This window comes from Microcebus murinus, chromosome 21, assembly GCF_040939455.1.
Source record: "Microcebus murinus isolate Inina chromosome 21, M.murinus_Inina_mat1.0, whole genome shotgun sequence".
NCBI lineage: Eukaryota > Metazoa > Chordata > Mammalia > Primates > Cheirogaleidae > Microcebus > Microcebus murinus.
Genome location: NC_134124.1, coordinates 16,060,531 through 16,086,975, shown reverse-complemented (window position 1 = coordinate 16,086,975; position 26,445 = coordinate 16,060,531). Strand labels below are relative to the sequence as shown.

The following is a 26,445-nucleotide window of genomic DNA, read 5'->3' as shown; positions in this document are numbered from 1 at the left end:
CCTGTAATCCTAGCACTCTGGGAGGCCCAGGCGGGTGGATTGCTCGAGGTCAGGAGTTCGAAACCAGCCTGAGCAAGAGCGAGACCCCATCTCTACTATAAATAGAAAGGAATTAATTGGCCAACTGATATATATAGAAAAAATTAGCCGGGCATGGTGGTGCACGCCTGTAGCCCCAGCTACTTGGGAGGCTGAGGCAGGAGGATTGCTTGAGCCCAGGAGTTTGAGGTTGCTGTGAGCCAGGCTGACGCCACGGCACTCACTCTAGCCTGGACAACAAAGTGAGACTCTGTCTCAAAAACAACAACAACAACAACAAAAAACCCAGAAGTAAAATATAAAAATTTAAAATCACTAAATGTTGAATTTAAGGAAAAATGCCCCCCGCCACACACACAAAAGGATATAACCGCACAATAGAGATACAAGACACCATGGAGCCCGGAAGGAAGGCTCGAGACCATGGGGCCAGGGCTGGCTCCTGAAGAGGCATGTAGCTGCCCACCCCTTGCTCCCAGAAGATGGCACCTGCCCAGGCACACGACCGCATAGCAGCTGCCCCATGGATGCTGATCCCGCAGTCCTTGCCTTTTGAGGTGTGTCTCACAACAGAAGCTGCCATGCAGTGTCAGCGGTGCACAGTCACAGCTTTAACAAGTATGCAAGTCACACCTCAGCCTCTTCTCTGCCTGGTGGACTCTAAGCTCTAAGAGAGTAGAGACGGGCCACCCCCAGCGTCTAACACAGGACCGCGCGGACGGTGACTCGTTACCATTTCCTGAATGAATGAACACGCAGAGGGACGTGTGATTGATTAGGCGAATGAAAAATGAGCGAGTGAATGGATGAACGAGTGAATTCTGGTCTAGAACAAGTGGGGTGGCTGGGCCTGCCCAAAGGGCAGGCTTACTCAGCTGCCGGAGTCCACTGAAGAGGAGCTGGCCAAGTGACCTTTAGCCCTGTCACTGTGAGCTGTACCCTCACATGGCCATGATGCCTAGATCTGTCCCCAGCACCAGCTGGCACTGACCACATGTGTGGGTCTGGGGGACAAGGGTCATGGTATAAGGCAGGGAGGAGAGAAGGTAACCATTACTCAGGTTGTTACTAGGAGAGATTAAGCCAAGCCAGAAAATGCCCCAAGCTGCCCACTGGCCTTCTGCTAGAACTTAAACTCCTGAGGCTACAAGAACTTTCTCCCAAGGCAGCCGCATCCAGGAGAGTCCGAGGCCTCCACGCTGGCCTGTGTCACTCCACCTGTGACCAACGGCTCCCTCTGACAAGGCCTCCCTTCCTCCTCCCGGCCTAGCCATGCTGGTTTCGCCGCATCATGACCCTGCCCACTGGGCCCAGCTATTCCAATCCTGGAAACCTCCTTCTTATTAAGCAACCCAATTAGCCCCACTGACCTCCACTCCCTGCAGCTCTCCGAGCAGCCAGGCGTTAAATCGCAGATCCGAGAGTGGAAATTGACTTTGTGGCCATGGATGCCGAGACCATTAGGAGGGCCGGTGAGGAAGCCCTCAGCCATTAGGACGGCCCGCCAGGACTACTCTGAATTCAGGAGGGCCTCCATTCTGCAACTTGCAGAGGCCTTGTGGATCTTACCCATTTCGAATAAATGCTGTAGCTCAAGCGATGGACTAAAATGCATTTATGCAGTCACCTCACCCCGGCTGACTTGGCCATCCCCTCGGGCAGGGGTACCACATCACCTGCCCTGAGAAAACGCTCAAATACATCAAGTTTCTTTATGTAGCCTCCCCTCGGGTTCTGTTTTCACAAGTCCTTTGTATATCGTGTGCAGAATAACAAGCTCAGCGGCTCATGGCCTTTGCCCTTGTTTTTCCCACTGCCTGAAAGAGTTTTTCCCCAAAAGGTTGCTTCCTTTTTGATTTCTTCAGCATGAATATCACCTCAGAAAGGCGTCAGGGCCACCCCTTCTCATGTAACCCATCACATGTGCTCGTGTATTTATCATCTTGCAAGGCTTATCACTAGCTGAACTACTCTTGTTTGTTTTCTATGACCCTGTGTCAGCTCCCTGAAGACAGTACCGGGGCCTAGCTTGCTGCTGTGTCCCCAAACCCAGGCATCGCGGCTGGCATGAGGCAGGGAGACACAGGCCTGGGGGTCCAGATGCCAGATCCAGTCCCAGTGGGACGCTGGGTGAGTCATGGGCCCGCCAGGGCTCAGCCAGGTGAGGCCCCCACCCCCTCCCTGTGGGGGCGGAGGGAGGCAGGCTGAGGCAAGCTTCCCAGGATGACACAAAAAGAGCATCTCACAGGAAGTGACCTGCAAAATCCACAGGGACAGGAAAACCCCTGAAATGTCCTCAGGGAAGCCATATGTCTTCTAGGAGGGCCCCAACGGAACCAGTATCAGGACCTGACGCTCGCCCCAAGGCCATGGGCACTGCAGCTTTTCTGCTAAGTCCCCAACGTCTGGACAGGTGCCAGCACAGAACACACACTTCGTGTTTTCTCAGTAACTCACTTACTAAGTTCCTCCTATGTGCTAAGTATTCTATATACAGAGCCCATTGGTTCTTCAAATCAACCGTGTACAGACAAGACTCCTAAGTCAGAAAGGTGAAGCAATACGCCTACGGCCGCACAACCAGCAAAGGAGGGGGAGCAGGGCCTTGCACCCTGACAACTGGGCCGACCTGCCTCCTGCAGAGCCAGGCAGCAATGGCGCCATCCACGCCAGACAGGCAGGGCTCCACCTCTGTGGCCTCAGCCATCCTCCCCACGGCCCTGTGTGCTCCACAGAGAATGCAACCACGGCCCTAAAAGGTCAAGCCCCCTGGCCTAGGGTCTACAGCTAAAAAACGGCTGGCAGAACTGGGATTCCAATCTAGCATGTTTTTTTAGCTCTGAAGTATGGGCTCTCAGAGATTCAGCCATGACACCGAAAGGCTGTCAAGAAAGTTGGGATTCTTTACTATAAAAATCAGGATGCTCTCGAGGAAACTGCACATCGCCCATGGCTCCTACTGGAGCAAGACAAATCAGGATCCGGTTACCTGTCGGGCCCAGCCCCTGACGCCTGACGCCAGCACATCCATTCTCCTCTGGGCCTCACTCTGCTACCTGTTTAGCCAGATGACTGGGCTCTAAAGTTTTCGGTACCTGAAATCGTATCACTCATTTGAAACCAAGAAAATATGAATGTGATATTATGTTGTGACAGCTTTCTACAGTTTATAAGACACTTCTACACTGATTAATCTCATCTACCCAACAACCCTGCTGTCGAACTGACACCCTCACTTCACAGAGCGGGACGCAGCGACCCAGTGAGTGGAAGTGACTTAGTCAAGCACACACAGCAGGCAGGTTGCAGAACCTGACCCTCGTCCTGTGGACATTCTCCTCCAAACCAGGCTGCCAGAGATGGGGGTGGAGCCCTAGGAGGTCCTGGGGCCATGTGAGGGGATGTAGGGAAAAACAAGCTCGCCCACACAAATCAAGAAAAGAATCAACAACTGATAGGCAGTTGATAGGAAACCCAAGCGAGAAAGATTATAAATTAAAAATTCAAAGAGACACCGGACAAAGATCAATAAAGTTTAATAATAAGCCATGTTGGTGAAGGTGCGAAGAAATAAACATTTCCCATTCATTTCCATGGGCATATAAACTGACACAATTTTTTTTTTTTTTTGAGACAGAGTCTTGCTTTGTTGCCCAGGCTAGAGTGAGTGCCGTGGCGTCAGCCTAGCTCACAGCAACCTCCAACTCCTGGGCTCAAGCGATCCTCCTGCCTCAGCCTCCCGAGTAGCTGGGACTACAGGCATGCGCCACCATGCCCGGCTAATTTTTTCTATATATATCAGTTGGCCAATTAATTTCTTTCTATTTATAGTAGAGATGGGGTCTCGCTCTTGCTCAGGCTGGTTTCGAGCTCCTGACCTCGAGCAATCAGCCCGCCTCAGCCTCCCAGAGAGCTAGGTTTACAGGCATGAGCCACCGCGCCCGGCCCTGACACAATTTTGTGAACAGGGATGAGGCAATATTCATCAACATTTTAAACACACACACCCCTTAACTGGGCATCCCTCTCTGAGGCATTTACCTATGCATATAGTCGCATGTGCAAAATGACACTTGCAAAAGATGTTCACTGCAGATGAACAGCAGCACTAAAGTAGAAATAACCTAAATGCTCAACAGAGGAGTAGTTAAACGAACTATGATCAAGCCAAAAAATGAAGTATTAATAGATCTTTATATATTGATACAAAATGATTTTTAAGAAATATTAAGTAGAAAAAGCAAGTTGCACAACAATGTTCTTAGTTTGTGCAAAAACTGGGAAGCACGAAGTTAGACTCTCTACGTACATGCTGGTGTCTGTATGGTTTACCTCTGGGAGAACACACTATTATTTGGTAGAAAGATTGCTCTGGGATAGAAACACAAGAATGAGAACACAAAGGATGACTTCCATTTGTAACTTTTATAATTTTTTAAACCAGTGTCTATATTACATTTTCAAAACAAATACACACTCTGGGAGGCCAAGGTGGGAGGATCGCTCGAGATCAGGTGTTCGAGACCAGCCTGAGCAAAAGCAAGACCCCATCTCCACTAAAAAAAATAGAAAGAATTAATTGGCCAGCTAAAAATACATATAAAAAATTAGTCAACCATGCCTGTAGTTCCAGCTACTTGGGAGGCTGAGGCAGAAGGATCCCTTGAGCCCAGGAGTTTGAGGTTGCTGTGAACTAGCCTAACGCTACGGCACTCTAGCCTGGGCAACAGAGCGAGACTCTGTCTCAAAAAAAAACAAAAAACAAATACAAAAGCAAGTTCATTGTCTCTTCCTCATTGAACCACGGTCCATGTTGAGCCAGTATGAAAACTAGCTCGTCAGGCAGCTGGATCTTCCCGGGGCCTGCTCTGAAGGACCCCACCAATGTCTTCCCCTGGGTCTGCTCCAGTTGCAGCCTGAATCACAAGGTGGATCAGTTAACACTTCAAACAGCCCGGCTGAGTGAGTAAGATTCTAAATCGGGAAGCCTAGTTTTAAATGCCTTCCCTACCACCAAGGGTGTTTATCTTGCTCTTTACATATTAACAAATGTATATATAGACAGATGCAGTTTACAGTGTGTGGACTAAACGCCAAACCTTGGGTGCGATTAAAGCCTGGAGTATAATGGCCACTGGTCGTGTGAAGTACTTGGGGGTGATTGGGTATTGTCTAAATGTGACATTATCTGAGTTAAAGCAGGCAGCAGGCGGAGCACTGTGGCTCACACCCGTAATGGGAGCTGTATAATGGGAGCTCACTTTGGGAGGCTGAGGCAGGAGGATCGCTTGAGGCCAGGAGTTCAAGACCAGCCTGAGTAACATAGCAAGACCTCATCTCTACAAAAAATAGAAAAATTAGCCAGGTGTGGTGGCACGTGCTTGTAGTCCCAGCTACTTGAGAGGCTGAGGCAGGAGGATCACTTGAACCCAGGAGTACAAGGTTGCAGGGAGCTATAATTGCACTACTGCACTCTTGGCCAGGCAACAGAGCAAGACCCTGTCTCAAAAAAAAAAACAAAAAACAAAAACAACAACAACCAAAAAAAAAAAAAAAATGAAAGGAAAAGAAAGACAAAAAACAAAAAAGGGCAGCAATCGCAGTAGCTGGGGTGGGCGCAAGCTGAAGTAGCTGCACAGCCTTACATCTGTTTATGACTCTACAACTTGCAATTAGCTTTCGGAACTATTATAAATGTGTTCTCACAGTAATGCAGGGATTGCTCCCATTTTATGAAGGAGGAGATCATTAAACTATGACTACAGTCTAGGTTCTTCCCCTCTCAAGGTCATGGGCAGAAATCAGCCCATAAAGGAGGCAGGACAAGTGCACCTAGGAGGGAAGTTTGGCTACAGGTGGAACCTACAATGTTATCTTTTTTTCTTAAGTGCTGATTATGACTGATTATTTCTGGGTGCTGGGATTACTTTTATTTTCTTTCTTTTGTCTAGTTGCATTCTCTCAAATTTCAATAAATTAATACCTACCACTTTTGTAACAAGAAAAAAAAACACAATTTAGATAAAAAAGAAAAGAGATAATCACATATTCAATTGAAAGGTGTTTAAACACATCAAACTGCTCTGAGTGGCTGTCTCCTGAGTAGAAGAGATGGCAGGCTGGAGATACCCTCAATTTCTCTGACAAATTAGTCCCCAACACTGGAAATTTTTAAAATATCACATTAAAAGTGGTTTTAATATTAAGAATTAATTGCATTAAATGTATATATAGTTTATATTTGTTGAATGAAACAAAATATAAAATTTAAAAGGAATCTAAGGCAATAAGTCATTTCCCTAAAATACCTTGGGATTAATGACAAATTACGGCATAGTTAAATGTGTGAGTTACAGAAACATACTGCATGTACATTCACTTGTTCTGTCAGGCTCAGAGCACAGCTTGCCCTGGCTGCGGACAGGTCCTGTCTTCCAGGCTGAAGCAGCGCCGGGCTATCTGCACAGGCACCCACTGCGTGCACTTGGACCTGCCCATCAGTCCCACGGTCACCTAATCCACCCGGCTGCAAAATCCGGCAGCTGCCGCAGGCCAGAGAGAGTCGGGTGGCCCTGGTGTTGAATTGCCTGTTGGCCACACGGTATCATAAGTGTGCTCACTCTTTTTCCACTTGATGTGAGCTTTCTTTAAATAATTACAGACCTCATGGCTGAGACAGCAGCAGCGCCATAAGCAGCTCTGTGTGAAAGACACCAGGGGACGGGGCTCAAGAATGGCCATCCTGAGCCTCAAAAAGCAACCGCAGCCAGGTCTGCAGACCCCCAGTGTATCTGAGTGCCCGCTGACACCTGCCCTCTCCTATTGACACTTTTTTAAAAACTAAAACAGAGGGGAGACTTAAGTGGCAGTTAGTTTTATCAATTAAAAAATAATTCAAGGCCGGGCGCGGTGGCTCACGCCTGTAATCCTAGCACTCTGGGAGGCTGAGGCGGGCTGATTGTTCAAGGTCAGGAGTTCGAAACCAGCCTGAGCAAGAGTGAGACCCCATCTATACTATAAATAGCAAGAAATTAATTGGCCAACTAATACATATAGAAAAAATTAGCCGGGCATGGTGGCGCATGCCTGTAGCCCCAGCTACTTGGGAGTCTGAGGCAGAAGGATTGCTTGAGCCCAGGAGTTTGAGGTTGCTGTGAGCTAGGCTGATGCCACAGCACTCACTCTAGCCTGGGCAACAAAGTGAGACTCTGTCTCCAAAAAATAAAAATAAAAAAATAATTCAAAATGTATAAAATAGTGCTGTAGAAAAAAGGAAGAAATTTGTCTTAGATATAATCTGTCAGCAGAGGACTTTGAATGACTTGCTCCTTTAAAAAAAAAAATCTGGCCCAAAGTTCCCAATTTTCACCCAATCTTTCCACCCCCATGAATGACTTATCCAATGTTCCATGATTCACTAGGGAGGTTGGAAATCGGGGATTCTCTTGCCTGGGGTTCCTCCTCTGCCTTCTCCTCCTTCCAAACCCACTCATTCAAGGCACATGATTCCATGACACATTTCTTTCAACTTGCAGTTCAAAGAGAAGTCAGCACCTGTCACCAGGAAAGGGGACACAACCTGGGGAGTTCAGAACCTGCAGCTGACTTTGCCCGCTGGGTGCAGGGAAAGTACATCACCCATCTGAGACGTGACTGTTCCCCTGCTCCATCTGTCTCCAGAAACTAATCTCCCTCTCTATCCAGTACCTGGTGGCTCTGCTCCCAGCAGAATTTGCCAAAGCAGAACAGCCCCCACAATTCATAATCCTCGGTTTAGGACACTAAAACAGCTCCAGTATAGAAAGATAATGAGTCACAGGATGGCAGAGATGGGAGAGATTGGGAAACTCAGGTCCCAGAGAGGGAGGCAAGACTTGTCTAAGGTCACACAGCAAAAAGGGACAGTCCTGGCCTCGCTCTAGACTCCAAGTACAATATTCTCACCATGACAATCTAACCACCAGCGTAGCTGCAAAATTCTTGAAATAAGATTTTCTCTTTCCTAATTCTAAATTAAAGAGAAATCAATGGAAGTTACACTTTTCTGGAGGCGTTTCACGATTGCAACTGTTACAAAATCACACAAGGCTATTGCAACTCCCAAAAGACTGGAGACCATTGCTCCAAGGAAAATTCAAGATAATCTGGGGAATTCAGTCTAGACAAGACACAGACATGAATGGCTGGAGGGGCCCCTTTCAGAAACCGTCCCTTCTCGACCAGGCAGACTTGAGGGGCCACAAGTCCTGCATTCCTGTCGAGATCCTGCAACAGTGACCTTACTGGTCAAGGCACTGACTGCAACATCCCTGGGCCTTGGGTTCTTCATCTGCAAAACAGAAGTGAAAATCCTCAGAAGGATGTGAATTATGGATGTGAAAATGCTGTGTGAATTTCAGTGATTGCTAAAAGGTACAACAGTAAATAGAAGTAATAATAATTATTGTTATTGCAATAAGTATCATCATTGTCATTAAATTTATTGAGGGCTTACTCAACAAAGCAAACTTCTCCCTCTCCCTTGGGTACCTGGTGGTTCCCTGGGGCCTGGCCCCACCAACTCCTGCTTACTCTGCGAGGGACTGCAGTCAGGACTACAGATGAGAAGTTGTGCCCCAGCCTTGGTGTCAATCCTTGTGCCTCCCACGCCACGCCCATGGCCTGGGGATGAGCTGTACAGGCCACGGGGTAATACCACTCATTCCAGACTGCCTGTGAGGCCCCAGGAAAAACCTAGTCACTCCCAAAGTCACCCTCCTTCTGAAACCTTCCCAAGACCTCTCCACTTCTCCAGAGCAGCCTCCGGCCAGCTTCTCAGGCTGGAAATCTTGGCGTTCCTACCTGTGATTCTTCCAGACACTTCGTTCATCCTGTCTGTCCTTCACCCTCCTGGATAGTCCCGTCAGCTCAGATCCCCCCACCAGTCACTGGCAGCTCACCCACTAGCCACACCACGTGCTGGCCTCCCCCACAGCCTGGTCCCTCTCCCAGAGGCCCCTCCCATCATGTTGGTCAGCCCCTGGTCATTCTTTAATACCCTTTCTGCTACAAAAGCTGTCTGGACACTCTCTGTACTGGGCACCCTCCACGGCCGTCTGCAGATCTGTTCTTCCAGGGCAGGGAGCAGGGCTTGCTCAAATCTGCAACCCAGCTTCCCGCACACAGGGAGTGATTGCTGCATGGACAGAAAAAGGAAGAGGTATCAAATGATAATCCACACTTCTATAACTCATGGGCCCACTAGTTTTCTCCACCAAGCTGTCATCAAACCATCTGGTCACGAGCAATGGCTGTTATTAGTGAGAATAACAACACCCAGACACTGCACTAAGCTCTTCAGACGCTGTATCTTCTCATCTTTTCAACTACCCATTGAGATACATATTATTACCCCATTTCACAGGTGAGGACACTGAGGCCCAGACAGAATAAATAACATGCCCTGAGTCACTCAGCTGCTAAATGACAGACCCAGGCTGAGAGCTTTGTTCTTAACCACGGTTCCAGTCTGCCTCCCACTGCCCTCAAAATCTAGACCCTGGGCTGTGCACGTCACCTGGGACTAGCCATACTGCTCCTCCTCTGGTTGTCTCGTAACTAGATCATTGAAAATTTACTGACAGGTCATATGAGCAAAGGAGGTGAATTCTGGGGTGGGTTCTAAGCCCCATCGTCCATCTCCTGCTTGTCACTTCACCCCTCCCTCCTTGAGCCTACCCTGCTCTCCCCACGACTGGCTCCACCACTCTGGGCCTACTCTGACAAACCAGCCTCGGCCCACTGTCCCCTGTGTTTGCTGCTGCAGTGCCTGGCCCAAGGTCCACCACCACCACCTCCCCTGGGCAGGAGGGGCCGCAGGCTCAGGAGAGATTGCCACATTCCTGCTGGGGGCTGGACCAGAAAGTGCAAGCCAGGCAGCCACTCCTTCAGCTACTAGGACAAAGAGCAAGGGAGGGAGAAGGCTGGAGGCCCAGAGCACCGCAGAGCAGGTAGCTGGTGCCCACACCCACGGGACAGGGAGGAGCCGTTGCCCAACCTCAAGGAGAAAGTGGCGTGAGGTCACTGGGGCACTGGGGCATGACTTCTTGGGGCAGGGCCCTCCCTGGTCATGCCTGCCCGCTGGGCCCTGGGGGCCTCTGTGTGGCTTGGTCAGCAAAGGAGCGACCTCCCCCGGCCCCAGCACTCTCCCCCTGGGCCTCAGGTCCCTCATGAGAAGAGCAGGGCAGATACCCTTTCTCTCCTGGGCTTGCTGGGTGACTCGGTGAGCTCAGCGCAGTGGGCTAAGTCAGGAAAGGTTAAGGGCTTGGCCCATTTATTCATTCATTCAAGAAACATTCAGTGATGCAAAAGAAGTTGGACTCTTACTTAACACTATGTATAAAAATTAACTCAAAATGGATCAAAGACCTGAATGTAAGGGGGTGGGGAACCTCCAGCCTCAAGGCCGCATGTGGCCCTCCTGGTCCCAAAGTGCGGCCCCTTGACCAAATCCAACTTCACAAAACAAATCCATTTCTTAAAAGGATTTGTTCTGTAAAATTTGGAGTCAGTCAAAAGGCCACACTCAAGATCCAGAAGGCCACATGTGGGGCAAAAGCTTCATGACATTGGACTTGACAATGATTTCTTAGATATGACACCAAAGACATAGGCAACAAAAGAAAAAAATGGGACTACATGAAATTTTTAAATTTTGTGATTCAAAAGATACAATCAACAGAGTAAAAAGGCAACTCATAGAATGAGAGACAATACTGCAAATCATGTATCTGATAAGGGATTAATATCCAGAATACACAGAGAACTCCTAAAACTCAACAATAAAAATCCAAACCACCCAATTTAAAAAATAGAAAAAATAACTTGAATACACATTTCTCCAAAGAAGATATACAAATGGCCAGTAAGCACACGAAAAGATGCTCAGTTAGGGAAATGCAAACCATAACTACGATGAGATACGACCTCACGTCCATTAGGATGGCAACTACCAAGAAAACCAGACAACAACAACTCTCGGGGAGGATGTGGAGAAAACTGAACCCCGCGCGCTGTTGGTAGGAATGTAAAATGGTACGGCCACTTTAGAAAACTACATGGTGGTGCTTCAGAAAAATTAAAAATAGAATTACCATATCATCCAGCAATTCCACCTCTGGGCATAAACTCAAATGAACTGAAAGCAGGGTCTCCTAGAGATACCTGTGCAGCCACGTTCCCCGCACCATTATTCACAACAGCTAAAATGCAGAAGCAACCCAAGTGCCCATCAACGGCTGGGTAAGCAAAATGTGGCACATATATACCATGAAATATTATGTCATCTTAAAAAGGAAGGAAATTCGGACATATGCCACAACAGGGATGAGCCTGGATGACATTAAGTGAAATAAGCCAGTGAAGAAAGGACACATACTGGATGAGGTACTTAGAGTATTCAGACTCACAGAGCAGAAAGCAGAATGGTGGTTGCCAGGGGCTGGGGGGCGGGGGGAATGGGACTATTATTTAAATGGGTACAGAGTTTCAGTTTTACAAGATAAAAAGAGTTCTGGAAGTGGATGGATGGTGGCAATGGTTGCACAATATGAATATATTTAATACCACTGATCTGTGCACTTAAAATGGGTAAAGATAGTAAATGTTGTATGTATTTTGCCACAATAAAAAAATTGGGGGGGGGGACCAGAAAAGGAAACAGTCAACGAGTGCAAGCACACGCCAGGCCCCACTCCAGGTCCTACAACACAGAGGGAATCGATCAGGCAACGTCCGGTCGGTCCTTGTGGAGCTTCCATTCCCAGAGCGGTGACAGGCAACAACGTGGTACAAATTAATAAGCAAAAGCAGCCGGGTGGTACCTGCCTTAAGAAAGAAAGAAAGAGAACAGGGTACGGGCACAGGCGGCGGGCAGGGCAGGGGGGCCAGGGAAGGTCTCTGCGAGGAGAGGACACCCGAGAGGACCTGAAGGAGTGAGGGAGGAGCATGCCCGGCAGAGGGACAGCAAGGGCAAAGGCCTCTCCTACACCAGCTCGGAGACGACTTCCGCTACCGCGCGCGCCACAGCCTGCCCACTCGGCGGAAGCAGCACGCACAGCCGGGAGGGCCTCGAACTGGGCATCAGAAGTAGATTCTAGCCCTGTTGCTACCCCCCAACTGCTGCCCGGCCTGGGACCAGGACCCTCTGATCTGCAAGGTTTCTGCTAAATCAAACGCTCGTCGGTCTGGGGTCTATAGGTGACGTCATCCTTGCAGGCTCCCCTCTCCCCTCTCTCCAGACCCACTTACCTCTGAGAGCAATCCCGATGCCCCCACCTTCGATGAGCTGTCCCCCACGGGGCTGTGTGGCTGAGGGCCCACCCAGGAGGACAGATACAGCGACGGGCACCAACACTGGACCACTGATCAGCCGCAGCATCCTGTCGCGACTCGCTCTGGCCCCCGCGTGCCCACCTACGACGGGGGAACACGCCTCCCCCTTTTCGCCTGTGACACGAGACCGGGGTGAAGATCACATGGAAATGCCAGATAAAGAAGCCGCCCCGCTCCACACAGGCATTAATGACAAAGCCGCCTTCCATCCGTTCTCTGGCCATTCGCGCGCTAAATGCTACCCTGTGCTCGCAACTGAGGCAGGAGAGAACCAGCAGTTAATAACAGACACTCTACAAATAGCATCTGCGTTTTCAGTGCCAGAGCGGAGGTGTCAACAGAGGAAGTTTTTCAAACACGTAGAAGCTAAAGGGCCTCCTCTCACAAATTCTCACTCGATAGGTCTGGGGCAGCCCCGAAGGTGTCATGATGACTTTTTTTTTTTTTAAACTACACCATTGATTCTGATGTGCTCTCATGGCTGAGAACCGCTGGTTAGTTGTACCAAGCCTGGGAGGTAAGTCCTGTGATCACTCCCATTTGGGAGCTGGCTAACCAGAGCGCGAGGCAGCTATCTAACTCCTTAGATCACACTGCTAAAAAGTCACAAAGCTAAGACCTGAACCAGACAGTTTTGTTTTGTATTTTTGAGACAGAGTCTCGCTTTGTCGCCCAGGCTAGAGTGAGTGCCGTGACGTCAGCCTAGCTCACAGCAACCTCAAACTCCTGGGCTCAAGCAATCCTGCTGCCTCAGCCTCCCAAGTAGCTGGGACTACAGGCATGCGCCACCATGCCCGGCTAATTTTTTCTATATATATTAGTTGACCAATTAATTTCTTTCTATTTATAGTAGAGATGCTCAGGCTGGTTTCGAACTCCTGACCTCCAGCAATCCGCCCGCCTTGGCCTCCCAGAGTGCTAGGACGACAGGCGTGAGCCACCGCGCCCGGCCTGGACCAGACAGTTTCACTCGAAAGCCCCGGCTCTCATCGGTCACTACGCACGCTGTTTCTCGAGGCCGGCCAGCGTTTGCCTGACCACATGCTCTCTGTGCTACCCCGGGCAGCCTTGGAGATGGGAAAGACAGCGCCTCATTTTCTGAGACCCAATTAACTTTCAAAGAAAGTTTTGTGGCTAGACTAACGCCTTATTCTCCTGGCATCATCCAGGAATAATGTGTGCTCACAGTGAGCAAAGTTTATAAATAACTTGGAATGCCAAAACTTTTTCCGGCTTTTGAGAGGCGTCCTACGTTTGATGGTAGTACCAAAATGTACTTCACACTTTCTTGCTTCCTCAACGAGAGAACAGGGAACAGAATATGCCTTTCCTCGGGGAGGGTACACTGTCTTCGCCACCCATTCGCTTTGCACGTTCATGCAGTCCTGTATTCAGGAGCAGGAGGGGTGTGCAGGACGCCCCGGCCCTTCACTAACTGGCCCCCAGCTGCCTGCGGTGCTGCTGCCCTCAGGTCTGCCTCTGGTAAGGCCTCACCTCTGACCCCACACAGGCACACACGGACAGAGCCGATTTGCGGCTTCTAATGTCACGAGGCCTGGACGTGACTGCCCAGCTTGTAAGAACTGTGTGCAAAGTAAGAGCAAGTTGGCCCTAAGTAGGAAGGGTGACCGGTAGGACACACGAGGGGATTCTGAGCAAGGAAGATGAATACGGCATGGAGTTAATCCCCTTGGGCTGGACAATGTGGTCACGGTTCCCCAGGTCCTTTCTTCGTCCCCCTTTCTTCCCCCCGAGTGGAGAGTGGAGGTCAGCCTGCCTAGTCCCTCTGGAACGAGTGGTTGGGCAATGGGCACGAGGCCAGTACAAGTTGCCGGGTTTAGTCTCCCTGGAGGATGTGGGTACACTGGACCAGGCACCTCCCTGCAGATACCAACACTCCTGAAGCTCTGAGCCACCCCCACCCCCAGTTGGGCCAGAGCAGTGCCCTGTAACAGACTGGATTCCTAAGAGTGATTTACCATTCCACAAAGACCTGCGCACTGGAGGTATATTCTGACTGGGGGTTCTGGTGGCTCCACAAGTGTTTACTTTTGATTCCTTTGTGTGCAAGGCTTATCTTGGTGACAAGGGCAGTGGGCTCCTGGTGGGGACTGATACACAGTACCCCTGGGCTCACCTCACCCACATCCTAGCACAGCACCCAGCAGAGAAGGACCTCTGAGGCCAGGCAAATGTTAGATGAATTTTCTGAACAATGAAACGCATCTGTTCATTTATTCAGTCACTCAACAAGCATTGACTGGGGGCCTAGAGTGTGCTAGGGAGTGACAAGTCACTGGGAGACTTGATGGTGAACCGGCTTGATGAGGTCCCTTTCCTTGGGGAGCTCCAGGCCTGACTGGGTAGAGGAGAGAGAACAGTATGGAGTAAACACATAACCTAAGGTTTTAATCGGCTGAGGCTACAGATTTGCATTTAACCAGACTCCAGGAAAGGCCAGGGGAGGAGAACAGAACCGGCACGCAGTGGGCCCTGAATAAATGGATGTCCTCCCCCTACAAATCCTCCTCTGCACCCCCACCTTGGCTGGGAGGGCACCACTCGGAGCCCCCCGCACTCTGTGCCTTCTCTCCCATATGCAGCGGCCCCACCGGCCCCACCAGATGAGGCTGGGCGCGGGCCCTGCCGCCCACCCGGGCTGCACTACAGGCGCCTGTCGCCCCGCTCCAGCCCCTTCTCTCTGCTCAGCCAGACTGGCCACACTGCAGGGGGCAGCACCATGTGCTCTGAAGCCAGGCAGACCTAGGTTCAAATCCCAGCCCTGCCACTTCCCAGCCAGGGGATTTGGGGAAAACCACTGAACTTCTCTAAGTCTCAGTTTTCTCATGTGTCATAGTACCAACCTCACTGAGTTGCTGAGGACTAAAAAGATAATGCACCCAAAGGTCCTAGCTTAGTATCTGGTGCTGACCAAGTAGTCTCCAAGTGTTGGCTATTGTATATGATTACTGTTGTTAGTGATGATAATAATAACAATGATAGTGAAATTTCTTGCGGACTCCCCACTGCCTGTCAAGTCCGAGCCCCTCACCTGGACATTCCAAGCTCTCCTCCTTAGCCAGTTTCCCCAGTCTGTTTTGCTTTGGGAGGGCTGGAGAATGGACGTAAACTCAGCAGGGTGACAGGACACAGAAGGACGAAAGGGGACACAAGGCATCTGTAACAGACTGCGGGGCCGCAGCACACAAAGGGGGCAGTGCTGCGAGGGGGGTGAGAGGAGGGAGCACCTGGGCTGGACCTTGAAGGAGCAGCTGACATGGGGAGGGGGGAGGGGGAACAGACACCGCGCGGTGATCACCGCCTCCTCATATGGTGGAGGGAGGGACTGCAGACCGGCAGGAGCACCACAACGCTCCTGGTGGTCGGTCTAGGGCCACCCAGTTGTAAAATGGGGATACCAGTGAGGATTGCTTCATGGGGTTCCTCCAGGATTAAATGTGATTATATGTGAAGAACGTAGCACAGGGCCTAGCAGAGTAATTCCCTGAAGAGGCTAGTGGTTGTTAACCGTTATCATCATCATCGTCATCATTACTGTTAAAGGACATGGTTGAAGATGAGGCCAGATGAGGAACCCCTAACACCAGGGCTCGTGTTCAGAATATTATGTGGTTCTGCTCTTGCAGCAGTGGGAACAGCATGGCATGGCCACACACACAGGAGTCATGAACAGATGGACTATCGGAAGGATGGGCAGGTGAGGCCTTGAATGCCAAACCCAAGAGCCTGCTTCTGCAGGTCCTGCAGGTGTTCTGAGCAGGGGCTGCTGTGGTCTGGGATTGCTAGCAGCATGAAAGCCAGGTCGCCCTCAGTGCCAAGAAGCTAGGGGCAGGGCCTTCCCCAGTGTTCCAGGTACCACACTTCCCCTACCAGGAGCCTGAGACCAGAAATAAAGGCGTGAGCAGCCACGTTGCCAAGGCTGTTTGCCATGGCAACATCAGGGAGCAACTCGTGGGCCGGCTGCTGCAACTGCTCAGGGCCTGGCTGGTTTCTAACGTCTTCTCGCTCTCCCTCTGCTAAATGACTGTGTTCTGCCAGGCAATCACAAGGAAAATATACGGCTGCAGAGCTATCGGGGAGCATCCATCTCAGCCAAGCAGGGCTTGCCCGGCTGAGTTCCCAGACAGCGGATCCCAGACAGTTGAGTCCCTGCTATACAGAGCCAGCCCTGGACAAGCAGACAGCAGCCAAGGGTCCTGTCCTGCCTCTGCTGAGTGACCTGCAGGCATCCCCTGGGCTGCTCCCAGTCTGTCTCCTCACTTCAAGGTAAGGGTATTAAGCAAAATGGTCTCTGAGGCCCTCCCAACTCTGGTAAAGCTCAAGTTGACATTTACGTTCTATATTTTACATTATTGTCATTGTCATCATCATAATAATGACAACCATTTATTGAGCGCTTGCTATATGTCAAGTAATGCTGCAAGCCTTATTTATCCTCTGCAGTTATACTATGATTACCCCCAATTTTGTAGCTGGGGTCAGAGAGACTAAGATACTTGCTCAAGGTCACACAGCTAGTAAGTGGTAGAGCCCCGATTTGAACCTTAGGTGGTTAAGCTCCAAAGCACAGAGCTCCGAACCACAAATCTGTTATTTCTTTTCCTCTCTTCAAGTGGCATCCAACTGCATTTGGTTTCCTAAGTCAGTACAGCAACACTTGCTAAGGCTGGATGGGATTCCTCTTCCGCTCCCCAAGAAGTACAGGGGGAAGGAAAGCAAAATACTCCGAAAAGAGGAAGTTCAGGACCTCAGCAGGCTCAGCTACCGAGAGCTCGGGGAAGATGAATAGTAGGGTGTGAGTTATATTTGTCTCTTTTAATATTAACAAGGGTTACTCTAATACTGACTGAGCATTTATAAACACTTTACAGGCACTGCCTCAATAGTCTTTACTAAAACCCTTTAAAGTATGTGCTACTATCAGCCCAACTTCCTAGATGAAAAACCCGTGGCACAAACAAATTCCCTGCCAACGCCACAGAGCTTGCCCCAAGCAAAGCCCAGGCCTAGAATTCCAAGCTCTCTCAGCCACCTAAACAAACAATTAGGGCAAATGTTTGTTTTCTGATCTAAAACACCAAGAAGCAATTACAGGTCTGGGGGGGGGGGATAATTAATCAATGACTTTCTCCTCCCATTTGTAAAAGCCTCTCTGGTCTCCTACTCTAGATTCGGGTGGCAACTCTAGCTGCCACCATGAACCTGTAGCCGCTGTGCCCAGCCCAAGCTGTGTGACCTCAATCCAGGCCGCTGCTCTCCGAGCTCTGTGGACACAAGCTGCAGTCCCCTCAGCCCCGTGTCCTTCACTGGGCGGTCCTGAGCATGAGCATCTTAATGAGAAATCCAGTAGGCAACAGCAAGAGGTATAGGTGGGACCTTTGGCATTTAGGAAGAAAATGCAGCCCGTCCGAGGGTGATGGTAGACCTTGCCCAGGGCCCCACAGCCACCAAAACCCAGCCACCCTGGGCAACAGTGACTCTCAGAGGAAAACCCACCTTGTGACCCCCAACCCTGGGCCTCCTCCATCTATGTGGCTTCTCCTCTTGCACCTCCGTGTCCCCTCTTCTGGAAAAGGCAAGGTGGACCTGATGCTCTCCAAGGGCTCTTCCAAGCCTGGCAGGAGAGGAAGCTGCTCACATCCAAGGTTCAAATCCCAGGTCAGCCACCCACTAGGTGCGAGACCCTGAGCCACTGACCTAACCTCCCTGCACCTCGGTTTTATCACTTACAAAATGGGGAAAACTGAACCAACCTCACAGGGCTGTTAGAGAAACCCACACGATAGTACTCCTAAGTCTCTTCGCAGATACACACTAAAATACTCACGGGCGACCTGATGTGCTGCACAGGTAGGTGGAACTAGAATGGCCACAGGTCAGTCACAGTGGAAACTGGGTGACAGGGTCACGGGGGGGGGGGGGGGGGTTCACCACTGTCTACACTCTATAGTAAAACGTTTAAAATGCAAAGTTCTTTTCAGAGAACCTGACACCTAAACATATAAAAATTTCTCTTGTTCAAAAACTTTTCTATTTAATGGGTCCAGGATAAAAGTCCTTTCTTGTCCTCCCAGAGCTTTCAATCCAGGTGTAGGGACACAAGCGCATGCCGATGCCATCAGGTAGTAAGTGGCACATGCCACCAGGGTGGTAGAGGCAGAAGAACAGGTAGCTTATGAGGATTTCCAGAGAGGACAGGCTTTCGAGCAGGGGCCTCAAGTCCTGGTAGGCTATGAATACATTAAAACAGCAGGGATGGAGGTGGGGAGAGAACATTCCCGTTCATTCTACGAGCACTTATTAGTCTACCCCTACTCAGGAACACGGGGACTGAGGATATGAAAGGAGCAGCAGTGTCTGCCCTGCAGAGGCTCACAGTCCAGCATATCCACTCACTCACGAGGATTTATTCAATGTCTCCCATGGGTTCCAGGCACAGATCTATTCGTTGTGGAGGGGGAAACTGGTGAATGAAACAGACAAAAATCCTTGCCCTGGTGGAGTTTAACATTCAGGAGTGATTTCCCTCACTAACCCTTCATGTGAGCTCTCTGAGAAGAGATACATCTATGATTTGGTGCTCATTATATGCCAAGCCCGTGTTACACGCTTTAAATTCATGCTGTCATTAGATTTAGATTGACTCTCCACAAGAATCTTATGCGGGCAGTACCGTTGATCGCTGTTTTCCCACGTGCGGGAATGGAAGCTCAGAGAGGTTGTGTGACCCGCCAGAGAACTCAGCCGGGAAAGTAGAACCGGGACCCAAAGCCAGCGAGGGGATTCCAGAGTGAGTCCTCTGCCGGCCCGCGGACTGCACAGAGGGATGGAGCAATGCCTGCAGGTGAGAGAGGGCAGCACCAGTGACAGAAGTGAGGACGGAGGACACCGAAAAGAACAGCAGGAGCCCGAGCCCAAGGAGGAAAACTCAGGGCATATTCTGGGGCAGGCCAGGACCCCCAAGGGAAAGCAGACAGCTCAGGATAAAGTCTGGGGCCTAACTCTCCAACGTCCTCGGACATTAGGTTAGAGTTTCGGCTTTAATTTAAAAGTATTGGGGAGCTGAGATATCAAGCTAAGAAAAGACGTGGAGGAAACTTAAATACATATCACTAAGTAAAAAAAAAAAAGCTAATCTGAAGAGGCTACATACCGTATCATTCCAACTACATGACATTCTATAAAGGGCAAAACCACTGAGTCCATGAAAAGATCAGTGGTTTCCAGGAGGAGGGGGGGAGAAAGGAGCAGGTAGAGCAGAGGGCTTTTAGGGCAGTGAAACCACTCTGCATGACACTGCAGTGGTGGGTACATGTCATCACACATTAGTTTAAACCCGTAGGATGTACAACACCAGGAGTGAACCCTAATATAAATATGGACCCCGGGTGATAATGGAGTGTCGATGTAGGTTCACCAAACCATAACAAATCTACCACTCTGGTGGGGAATGTGGAAAATGGGGGAGGGGCATATGGGAAAATGGGGACAGGGGCCTATGGGAAATATCTGTACCTTCCTCTCAATTGTGCTGTGAACTCAAATCTGCTCTAAAAAAATTAAGTATTTTAAGAAAAAGTATTGGCCGGGCGCGGTGGCTCACGCCTGTAATCCTAGCACTCTGGGAGGATGAGGCAGGAGGATTGCTCGAGGTCAAGAGTTCGAAACCAGCCTGAGCAAGAGTGAGACCCCATCTCTACTAAAAATAGAAACAAATTAATTGGCCAGCTAAAAATATATAGAAAAAATTAGCCCGGCATGGTGGCGCATGCCTGTAGTCCCAGCTACTCAGGAGGCTGAGGCAGCAGGATTGCTTGAGCCCAGGAATTTGAGGTTGATGTGAGCTGCCACGGCACTCACTCTAGCCTGGGCAATGAAGCAAGACTCTGTCTCAAAAATAATAATAATAATAATTAAAAAAAAAAAGTATTGAGGAGGCATGGGAGATATGTGAGCAAGGGAGTGACATCAGACACGCACTGTAAAAGGACTGATCTGCCAACAGGGCCAAGGACAAATGGGACAAGACAAAGCCTGGTATGGCAAAGATCTGTTCAGTAGCAACTGCAGGAATCCCCTTGTGAACTGACAGGGCCCTAAGTGAGAAGAAGGGGAGAGCAAGGGAAAGGCCAACGAATCCAATTGATTCCGCAGCAATTGAGTGTGCAAGGGAAGGATGTGAAGCACTTGGCTACCTAGGAGGAGGACAGATAGGAACTGAACCTGCTCATTCTCTTCCAAATGACTTCATTCAGGTTCCCAACACCCTCACATAATAAGAATTATGCTTCTCTTTTTTATGTAAAAAAAGATGGCATGCATGAAAATCAGCTTTATACTTAAGCCTGTCCTTCTTCTAAAGTGCTTCAAAGAATTTCCAAGTTTTATAAGCAGCAGGTCAATGTTCATCTTACATATAGGGTATTATTTATTTCATCCCCAAACCTGGGAGTTAGGGCCTATTATTCGCATTTCAAGGATCCAGAGACTGAGGCCTAGAGAAGCAACCTAGACAAGCAGGGGGACTTTGCTTCCGTCTGGCATTGTCATTCTCTCCAGGCAATGTGCCTCCATCTGCTCTTGGTGTACGAGGTATTAAAAAAAACAATAATGAACAAAAACAGAGAGTATCCCTGTCTTCAAGGAGCTTGGAGTCAAGTGGTCTGGGAATGTTGCCCACTCATCCTGGATCTTCCAGTCACTTGAAGGTAACGCCGTCTTTAGCAAGTAAGTTTTCTGAAACCGTACAACTGTTAAAATGGCAGCTACACTTTGCAGAATCTTTGAGAGAATGAAATGTAATGGCACAAACAAAAGGCTCAAAAGAGTGCATGGGAACTAGAGGACACTCAATAAATATCGTTGATGACGCTAAAGGAGAAGAGAGCTGTGAGCACTGCAAAGCTCTTGCGATGCACTGCCAGGCCTGAGCCCCCATTCGCAAGGCTGCTTCTGACTCAGGCCAGTGCTCTTTCTACTATTTCGGAGGAAAAGGAAAAGGGTGACTCACATTGTGGCAGAGTGGCACTTCTGGCTGGCCTGCACCTGCTGGGGAGAGCAGGGCCCCAAGGTAACAGGGAAATATGAGCCCCCAGGGCCCAGCTGCTGGCCCATTACCTTTCCTGGGTTTCACAGGCATCCCAGGCACTAGCACCAGCCAGGGAGCCCAGGTCTCCGGTGGACACGGCCCCTCCTGGGCTCAGGTGAAGAAGTTACTTTCCCTAGTCTCACAGAGATGAAAAGGTAGACAAATGCACCCAGCAAAGAACAAGTGTACCCTGCTCCTACACATGGCTAGAACTCTGACTTGGAAAAGAAGTTGGCCCTGGCCTCAAGGGCTGTAGGGGCAGCAATATTCCAGACCTAACAAATGAACGCTAGGATTTCAAGCCCTTTTCCCAATTTTCCATGTGGCAGGATGCTCAGTTCCAGCTTTAGAACAATGAGGGGACAGGATATCAACTGCAAAATGGGCCAAGTTCACAAACCCCATATTTCACAGAACAAATGGCCCATGATCGTATGGGGAAAAGTTCAGCATCATAAGTAATCAAAGAAATGCACATTAAACAGTAAGAGTGATAGAATTTATTGATGAACAGACTGGTAAAAATGAAAAACAATGAAAATACCAAGAGTTATCTGGATGTGGGAAACCAAGAGGTCCCACACAATGCTGGTGTATAAATTAGTACAATCTTTCTAGAAGGCAATCCAGGAATAGGTTTATCAAACATCTGTACAGTCTCTTTGATGGAGTAATTTCATTTCTAGGAATTTAAAGGAAAGAAAAAAGACACATATACAAGATATCCATTTTAGCATTGCTTACAATAGCAAAAAAAAGTTGTAAACAACTTACATGAGTAACAATAAAGGACTGATTAAACACATTTTGGTTCAACTCTCAATGAAATACTACATAACCATTAAGATATTATGTAGAATATTTATTGATTGAAAAGATGTTCACAGCATCTTTGTTTGGAGGAGAAAAACCAAGTTACAAAACAGTGTGATTCCAAGTAATAAACCAGTACATTCAGAATGACTCCATTTTTGCAAAGAAGATGTGATCTACATGAACAGGAAGGAAAGAGGTTTGGAAATATACATGAACATTAACAGTGGTTATCTTTGGGTCATATTCCATACTTCTAATTTTTTTCTTTATGCTTGGCAGTATTTTCTAACAATTCTATAATTAAATATTTTCAAGTGATAAGGGGTTGGAACAGATGATTTCTAAAGTCCCTGCCAACTCTGACATTTTGGGCATCTATGACTGGATGTCCCAAGCGACTTCAAACAGCCCATATTTAGTGTGGGCTTACTTGTGTGGCCTTCAGAGCCTGAGCTTTTGCCCACAGCTGCAGCCCTTTGCATTCCACCCTCCCCACACTCGCTGCCCAGCTGTCTCCCCTGCCAGCCTGGAGCTTCTGCTTGGTGGGGCCCAGCTGTACCCCTGCCTGTAATCCATGTGCCTAGCCAAGAGCTGAGCAAAGGAACACAGCTCAGCATGCTGACAGGTGCCATGTGGGCACAAAGAGATAAAAGGCACAACTCTAGCTCTAGAATCTTACAGAACACTGGACACATAAAGTGCAAGCACACATAAAGTGCTTGGTTGTATAACACAAAGAAAATCAGAAGAGAGAAAGCAGGGCAAGCGGAGCTGGGAGGCTACTAGAGTAGAGGAGAAGGCCATGCAGGATGGGGGTGGGGAGGGGGGAATTCCAGGCAAGGCACAGCCTGAGCAAAGGTGAAACCACCCAAAGTCCTTTGGGATATATGACCCAAACCTTTCCAAGAAACTTTCATAATCCTTGTTCTGCTAAATTTCTATACTTTGGTCCCAGTGGTTAAAAGTTAAGTCTCCTAAACAGAAGTCCTCCTTTCTAATCTAACCCTGGATTAGCCACTGAACACAACGAAAATCTTCTGGACAAAGACAATGAATTACTACTATTTTGTCCACTTTCTCCCAAAGCTCACAAAGGGAGAAATGGGGGAGAGGAGGGTCAGGGCAGGAGAGGGGTCACAGGAACAACCAGACAGCCCACATGCAAACACTGCTCACCCCTACCACGGACCCACTGGATGCTCCTGCCGGCACCACCAGCCCCGTTTGACAGATGGAGGAAACGCGGCTGTGAGAGTTACAATGGCTTGCTGCGGGGTCACCCAGCCAGAGAGTGGGGAAGGCGACTCCACTCAGGCCTTCTGACTCCAAGTCCAGTGCTATTTTGAGGTAACACACAGGACCTGGAGTCAGGAGCCCTGGGTGGCTCTGTCACCCTCTGGCTGCGTGGCCCCGTACAAGCCGCTCACCCCTCACGGCCTCTTTCCCCAGCTGTAAAAGGAGGCGGCGCACAGTGGCCCGCCCAGGTCCCCTCTGGATGGGCTCCATGAGCCTTCTAGGGGCGGCTGCAAAGCTCGCCCTATCAATTACATTTCCCAAGTTGGGCTGGCCAAGATCACCAGAAGATCCTCGATCTGTCACGTGGTTACATAAAAAAGGCAAATGTCCCAGATTAACTTTCATTGCACTGATCCTACTGACATCTGATTGCCCAATTTTCTAGTTTCCTTGGGCGAAATATCCCTGCTGGCTGGGCTAAACGGGCAAATAATTATTGTTGAGTCAAACACTTAAGAAGGAGTTAAAAGCCGGGTAAGGCTTTTCTTGCCATCGGGTCTCCGAACGAGTCTCCGGCTCTTTCAGGCCTCCCTCGCCCGAGCCCTAGCAGAGAGATTTGGAGACGTCCCCAGGCAATTGATCGGGACAATATCAAGGGTCAGTATCTTCCAGGAGCAACTCTGCCCCTCACCCCTGCCCCTGATCCAGTCCTCCCTAGCCCCTGGCTGTCGGCTCCCGAGCCACAGAGACTGGGACCCGCCTTCGGCGCAGACACCGGCGCGGGGCGTGTGACGGAGCCGGCGACAGCGGCGGGTGCTCCACCGCAGTTTCGTCAGAGGTAAAGGTACGCGCCCGGCGCGCGCGGCGTGTGCACACACTCACACCCGCGCGCACCACCCGCTCATCGCACTCCCCCCAGACCTCCAGAAGCGCAAGCACACGCCACCAGCCCCTTCGGCCTCTACCACAAACCCACCCGCGCGCGCCTGCCACCGACCACGCGGCCCCCCGACGCAGCGGCGTCCGCTGGGGACTAGGGCCGGCCTTCCCCCGCGCGTGGGGGCTTCCTCTCGGCGACACCCCGCCACGCCGCGCCGTCCCAGCCGCCAGCCCGAAGTCGCCACCCGGAGTCCGCCCGAGATGCACGTCGCAGCTGCTGCGTCCCCTCCAAGTCGCGTTTCATCGCAAGGAGTCAGCTTGCAAGCCTCTCCCCGCCCACCCGGTCCCATGACAGCTGCTGCCGCCCAAAGACTGGCAGATTATAACAAGAAGCAAAGTTTCCCTCTCTCTCCTCCCACCTCCCGCCCCCCCTCGCCTTCCCCCTCCCTTCCAGTGTTATGCAAAGCGGGCCGGCACCAGCGCTCCCACTCCAGGTACCAAACCAGCCCCCGCGAGCCGCGCCCGGTTCCGCCCGGCGGCCCCTCTCCGCGCCCAGGCGTGCCCCAGCATCCGGGGTCTCCTCCAGGGTTCCGCCGCATCCCCGGCCTCCTGGGGACCCGCAGCCGGGCGCCAGGAGAAAAAGCCCTAACTCTGGAGCCAAACTTTATGCTTGCAACAGGCATGGGGTGGGGGCAATGGGGGAAGGGGTGGGGGGCGCGCACGCCCTGCGCAGACATTTTCGGTGGCTGTTTGTCCCAGCAGCTCCCCTCTCCCGGTCTCCAAGCCACCGGCTTCCTCGGCGCCACCCCTCCCCGCCGCACGGCACACCAGAGCACCCTCTCCTGTCACGCGCGTGTCGCCAGTGGGGCTCCCAGGCTCAGCCTGAGCCCGGGACGCCGCCTCGCATTCCCTTCCCCCTGCATCGTGGAGCGCGCGGCGGGGCCGCGCGCCGCAGGGGGACCCAGGCGCCCCCAGACAGTCCTTCCGCCCCTATCCTGCCCGGCTTTTCCCCCAGGGGGCTCCGCCAGATAGCAAAACCAGGAAGGCGCTATCTCCGCCCGCACGTCCACGTGCCCCGCAGACCCCCAAGCCCTTAGCCCACAACTGGCAGGAAACTCCCTCTGCGGGCGCCGGTGGGCAGCCGCGGGGGGCCAGCGACAGCACTCCGGGGACCAGAGGCTGGAGGACCAGGGGACTCCCAGGACAGGAGCACGCGCCTGTGCCGGGGCCACAAGTCCACGTGAAAGTACGGCAGCAAGTGCCGGGCGCTGAGGGCGCTCCTCCAGCACCCAGCGCCAGTCTGAGGGTCCCCACACCTTGGCGCGACTCCACCTCCCCAAGGAAGCGTGGTAACCCCCAGCGCTGCCCGCGGGGGGGCGGACTCCCAGCGGTCGAAGCGAGACCCTCCCCAGCGGCCGTAGCGCTCCAGCACGCGCCGGGGACCTCCCGTTCCCAGCCCCCGTAACGGAGCGCATCGCAGGGCGCGCGGGAGGGGGGCTCTGCAGCCTGGAAGCCCCAGTTCCCCCAGTGCGTCCACCGCTGCCTCCCGGCCTCCGCAGCTGCGGCTGCAGCCCCCGCAGCTCAGCACCCCTGGCCCCGGGCCCGCGCCCCCGGCGGGCCGTACCTGCGTGTCAGCGAGATAGTTAAGGAAGAAGGAGGAGAGCTCTTCGTCCAGCAGCGCGCCGCAGTCGTTCCCCGCCATCTTCCAGCCGCGGCTGCAGCGTGCGGCGGAGTCAGAGCCGAGCCGGCCCGGGGGAGGGAGCGAGCGAGCGGGCGAGGGAGGGGGGAGGCGGGAGCGAGGCCGGCGGGAGGCGGAAGGCGGAGCTCGAGCCCCCGGCTGCCGCAGGGCCGCTGGCTGCGGGGGCGGGGCCGCGCGGCGCCGGGCGAGCCGGGGGTCGCGCTCCCACTTTCCTGCGCAGCGTCTGGCGCCGCGCCGCTCCGGCAGCCCCCGGCCCGGAGGAAGGCGCCCGCAGCCGGGTGGCGGTGCCCCAGCC

General features: G+C 51.3%; 1 protein-coding gene across 1 annotated transcript in view; it reads right to left on the bottom strand.

The window, feature by feature from the left end:
• The window catches only part of PPARGC1B (PPARG coactivator 1 beta), a 112,909-nt gene extending 86,720 nt beyond the window's left edge, over positions 1–26,189 (bottom strand). Inside the window, exon 1 of the mRNA XM_012741556.2 lies at positions 26,076–26,189. Within this exon, the coding sequence (XP_012597010.2) occupies positions 26,076–26,153 (78 nt within the window). The 5' untranslated portion in view covers positions 26,154–26,189. The remainder of the gene's footprint in view (positions 1–26,075) is intronic.
• Positions 26,190–26,445: the final 256 nt, after the last annotated feature.